Source organism: Macaca fascicularis, chromosome 12 (assembly GCF_037993035.2).
Source record: "Macaca fascicularis isolate 582-1 chromosome 12, T2T-MFA8v1.1".
In the NCBI taxonomy this organism is placed as follows: Eukaryota; Metazoa; Chordata; class Mammalia; order Primates; family Cercopithecidae; genus Macaca; species Macaca fascicularis.
Window position 1 is genome coordinate 133,452,209 of NC_088386.1, and position 4,813 is coordinate 133,457,021.

At 54.5% G+C, this 4,813-nt stretch overlaps 1 protein-coding gene and 1 non-coding gene across 2 annotated transcripts; both read left to right on the top strand.

Annotated features, from left to right (window-relative positions):
- The first annotated feature begins 489 nt into the window (after positions 1 to 489).
- Positions 490 to 595, top strand: LOC123568125 (U6 spliceosomal RNA). The gene has a single exon (XR_006691350.2). It is a non-coding gene; the product is annotated as a U6 spliceosomal RNA (small nuclear RNA).
- Positions 596 to 1,064: 469 nt separating this feature from the next.
- PRLH (prolactin releasing hormone) lies at positions 1,065 to 3,902 on the top strand. Its single transcript, XM_045367977.2, has 3 exons — positions 1,065 to 1,115; positions 3,143 to 3,295; positions 3,636 to 3,902. Exons 2-3 carry the CDS (start codon positions 3,202 to 3,204, stop codon positions 3,797 to 3,799), a joined length of 258 nt encoding a protein of 85 aa, XP_045223912.2. The 5' UTR covers positions 1,065 to 1,115; positions 3,143 to 3,201; the 3' UTR covers positions 3,800 to 3,902.
- Positions 3,903 to 4,813: the final 911 nt, after the last annotated feature.

Consider the following 4,813-nt stretch of genomic DNA (forward strand, 5'->3'; position numbering starts at 1 on the left):
TTTTTTTTTTTTTTTTTTGAGTCTTTCTCTGTCCCCCAGGCTAGAGTGCAGTGGTGCAATCTCAGCTCACTCCAACTTCTGCCTCCTGGGGGTTCAAGTGATTCTCCTGCCTCAGCCTCCTGAGTAGCTGGGATTACAGGTGCACGCCACCATGCCCGGCTAATTTTTGTATTTTTAGTAGAAACAGGGTTTCACCATGTTGGTTAGGGTGCTCTCAAAGTCCTGACCTCGTGATCCACCCGCCTCGGCCTCCCAATGTGCTGGGATTACAGGCATGAGCCACCACTCCCAGCCGCGAGAGGTTTCTTTAACATGATCAGTGGTGTGAACTAATTTTTTTTCCAAATGTGTATGAGCTGCTTTAATAATAAAAATACATTCATTTCTTTTATAATAAAAATAAACTTGTCTTATGAGAATAATAAACTTGTTTATGTTAAACATTATGAAGACGTAAAAGTCTAGAAACCACCTATTGTAAGTTATAGAGCGCCCACTTCCAAAGCACATATACTAAAATTGGAACGATGCAGAGAAGATTAGCATGGCCCCTGCGTGTAAGTTACAGAATGAGGAAGATATGGTGTGCATATGACAAATGCAGTTAGGACAGTCAGGCAGGTGAATGAACAAGGACCGAGAAGATCACGGAGATACAAAGCTGCAGTGTTGGGCTCTGGTGACTGTCCCTTCTCACCTTTCCCTTGAACGTGGTGATTTAAAGGCAGGGAGAGAGGACTGGAAGGAGCCCAGGAGCCTCATCTGTGAGGCCCAGCGGACACTTGACTCTGTTGTCTGCCCGAAGGCGAGCGCAAAGAAGGGAAGCTAATGTGTTTTAAAACCACTTGGTCCAAATGAAATTACATAACCCAGGAAGGAACAAATCGCGTCGCTGATGAGAGTTTTTTTAAAAAATAAAGGAACAAGAAAAGACACAGGCTTGCTCCTGATGCCGCCCTTTGAGGGAGACAAGCTGGCTTGGGGGAGGGCACCTGGAGGTGCTGGCTTCGTTCTCTCATCCTCTTCAGCGGCTATAAAAGGGGGACAGAGGCTCCCGCCTCCTCGGCCCCACTGCGCCGGTAGCCAGGACAGCGCCTCTACCACACTCGAGAGCGGTGAGTAGCACATCCAGGTGCGGGAGCTTGGGTCCTCTGCTCTGCTACTTTGTAAAATCGTTCCTTTCTGTCTGAGTGTGGGTTGGGTTGAGACCCTGCCTGCTCTCCTGGCAGCTGAGGCTAGCCCTGAGCAGGAGAGGCAGAGAAGGCGGCCCCTGGGTTCTTGCATCCAAAGCCACCCTGCCCTCCCAGGGCCCCAAGGCTCTGGCGCTGTCCTTGGTGGAGACACCAGGCCAGGCAAAGATGTCCCATTCAGCTCCACTGACACAGAAATCCCACGGGACAGACAGCCGAAGTCTCCACCTCTCAGGGAGGCAGGTCCTTGGGGATCAGGAGCCAAGTGAGCATCACTAGCATTCTAGGACATCCCTCACGTGGCATCGGTCCTGTGCTAGAGAAAATGCAAACAGCCAGCGTGCTGGGATGCATCTCTTTATCACTCTTCAAGGTGGCACCTCCATTTCCTCTAAACTGGGGAACGCCCCACCCCACCTGGCATGGGAAGCCCTGCCAGATCTCTAAAAAGGAGAGGGGTTGGCATTTTAAATTGTTCTGATGGAGAGCACTTTCTGTGGGGCTCCGGGAGGGACTGGAAAGTCAAGGTCAGCAGGAGGGGGTCTTCCCCAGAGCAAGATGGAGCTCTTGGGCATCTTCCCACGGCTCCCAAAGCGCCACAGGTGGAGGAAGGAGGAGGGGCATCTGCAGCAGGTGTTTCCAGGTCTGCCACGATGGATGCTGTTTAGGCATTTCAGCACCTCCACTCCAGTGGGGTGGAAGGGGCTTTCTATGCACCTGGTCCCACCCACGGCAGCCCCCACAGCAGCCCCCTCCTCCCATCACCGATAGCAAGTGGCCCTGCCTGGTGAGAAGAGGCCCCAGATGCTGCAGGTTTACCTTGGAGCCTCAGAAGACTGGATCTAGCGACATGGCAAGGGTGAGTGGGCTTGGTTAGGGCAGAGGATGCACTCATTCTATAACACGCAGCTGTCAGCTGACATCCCCCAGCAGGGCAGGAATGGCAAGCTGGAACCAAGCATTAGGAGGCCATGAGACAAATGTGGGAAAGGACCATGCGCCGGATTCCAGCCCCTGAGCCTGGTCCAGGCTTGGCACTCCCCAGCTCCCCAACCATGTCTGAGGTTGAGCAAGTGGCTGCCTCCACCTGTGCAGCTCCCTGGGCTCCTCCCCACAAACCTGCTGTCCTGGGTGTGCAACATGAACAGCCGTGCAGAGGCCTGCTGCACCTTCTGGTTCCCTAACACAGGCCGATAGACAAACCCAAGGCTGTTCCGTGATAGCCCCTCTTTGTAACGCGTAGCTCACACACCTCCTGAGGGCTTTCTGATCATCACCATCAATGTACATGTGACCGATCCCGTCAGAGGCTGACGCGCACAGAAGCACCTCACTTAACACCTCATTGCACAGAAGAGAGAATGGGGTCACAGGTGGGTGGGGGACCATGCAGAGAGCCAGGTTCAACTGCTATTTCTGTGCTTCTTCCCACCCCAACACAGATCAGAGGAACACATGGAGATCTATGTGGCTATGTGCACTGCACATCTACACATATACACACACTCACACGCACACATACACATCTACACACACACATCTACACTCAAACACACATCTACACACATACACACACATACACTCACACACACATTTACACACACACACCTACACACACACACACCTACACACACACATCTACACACATCTATACACTCACACACATACACACACACATCCACATGCATACACACACGGATCTACACACATACACACACATCTACACACACACATCTACACACATACACACACATGCACCGTGTGCACACAAGTCACACCCTCTTGTACACATATACACACACAACTGTGCGCTGACATGCACACACACTCACGCACATACTTCTCTCTCACACACACACTTCTCTCTCACACACACAGCGCTCACAGGTCCCAGCTCTGTGCACACGCACCCTGATGCCCGTGTAACGCTGCTCCTGCTCCTTCTCCCCCAGGCCGTGTCCTCCTCATTTGGATCTCCCCTCCAGCGGGGTCTCCTTGGAGGAGCCAAGGGATGAAGGTGCTGAGGGCCTGGCTCCTGTGCCTGCTGATGCTGGGCCTGGCCCTGCGGGGAGCTCGTACTCACCGGCTCTCCATGGAGATCCGCAGTGAGTGCCTGGACCCCTGTCAGCCTCCCTTACCCCACCCTGCCTCACCCCAGAACCTGGTACAGCCTGGTCACTCGAGAACCTGGCAGGAACGGGGTGCGGGGGAGGAAAGGGAAGTCAGTCCTGGTGCTTTTTTGAACTCCTGCTTCCCAAAGCCAGCCCATGCCCAGAAATGGCCTCACCAGGACCTCTGGGTGCCTGTTCTTCGGGTGGGTCCCAGCATGGCCTGGCAACTGGGCTGAGACCCCCTGCCTGTGCGCTCTGCCCTGCTGCCTCTGGGAGCACACAGCACACCCTGGGGACATGTGCCCATGGTCTGCTCCAGCTCTTTCCTTTCCAGCCCCTGACATCAATCCTGCCTGGTACACCAGTCGTGGGATCAGGCCTGTGGGCCGCTTCGGTCGGAGGAGGGCAGCCCTGTGGGACGTCCCCAAGCCTGGCCTGCGACCCCAGCTGACTTGCTTCCCCCTGGAAGGCGGTGCTATGTCCTCCCAGGATGGGTGATAGCCAGCTTGTCAAGAAAATCACTCTGGAGCCTCCCCCACCCCGCCCTCTCCTCTCCTTCGGGCTCCTTTCCCTTCAATCCTAATAAAAGCTCTGGTCTTGCTTAGTTGCACATTCACGACTGTGTGGTGGTGACTCTGAAGTTCTTCCCTCCTGGGACGTTAGACTAGAAAGAACCTCAGAGCCCAGCAACTTCTTTGGAAGAAAAGGCTCTGTGACTTGGCAGAGGGCACCTGGCACTGAGGTGTGGAGCTGGGACCACCCTTGGTCACCAGCAGCCCACAGTCACCCCTACACCCAAGCTGCCCTGAGTGACTGCCCAGGCTGCCAACTGCATGAGGCCAGGAGGTGCCACACATCATACTCTGCAGGACACTGCCCCCATAGGAGGGTAGCACAGCCCCCAGCCTGAGCCCTGGGCAGCCCCTCAATGCCAGTCCTTTTTTTCTAGACTTTGTTTTTCAGAGCAGCTTTAGGTTCACAGCAAAATTGGGTAGAAGGTAGAGAGAGTTCCCATCCGCCCACTTCCCCCACATCCGCACAGCCTCCCCCATGGTAAACACCCCCACCGAGGGTGCCTTTGTCCCAGTCGAGGAACCCACGCCGACACATCCACATCCCATCCCCATCCAGCGTATGTCAGAGCCCACTCTTCACGCTGCATGTGCTGCGGGTTCGCACAAATATACAACAACATGATGTAGCATCATGCAGAGTCGTTTAACTGTCCTAGAAGTCCTCTGGGCTCCACCTATTCATCCCTCCCGACAACCCCTACAACTGCTAGTCCTCTTATTGCAGTCTGTCTTGCCTGCCTCTTACTCAGGGAAGATGCACCATGGATTGTTTCTGACCCATGGCAGGGAGACTTGAACCTAGATTGCTCCCACGCCACGCGCGTCCCTTTCAAATCACACGGGGATGTCTCCATGTCCTGCCTCAGGTGTAGCTTACGTTGACATTGGGGGCACACTTGCACCACCTGGGAGATTGAGTTCATCCTTTGAATCCCTG

Coding starts and splice junctions, on each gene's coding strand:
- PRLH (XM_045367977.2), top strand. CDS start 3,202: ATGAAGGTGCTGAGGGCCTGGCTCCTGTGCCTGCTGATGCTGGGCCTG. Junction 3,296..3,635: donor GCTCTCCATGGAGATCCGCA/GTGAGTGCCTGG, acceptor TTTCCTTTCCAG/CCCCTGACATCAATCCTGCC.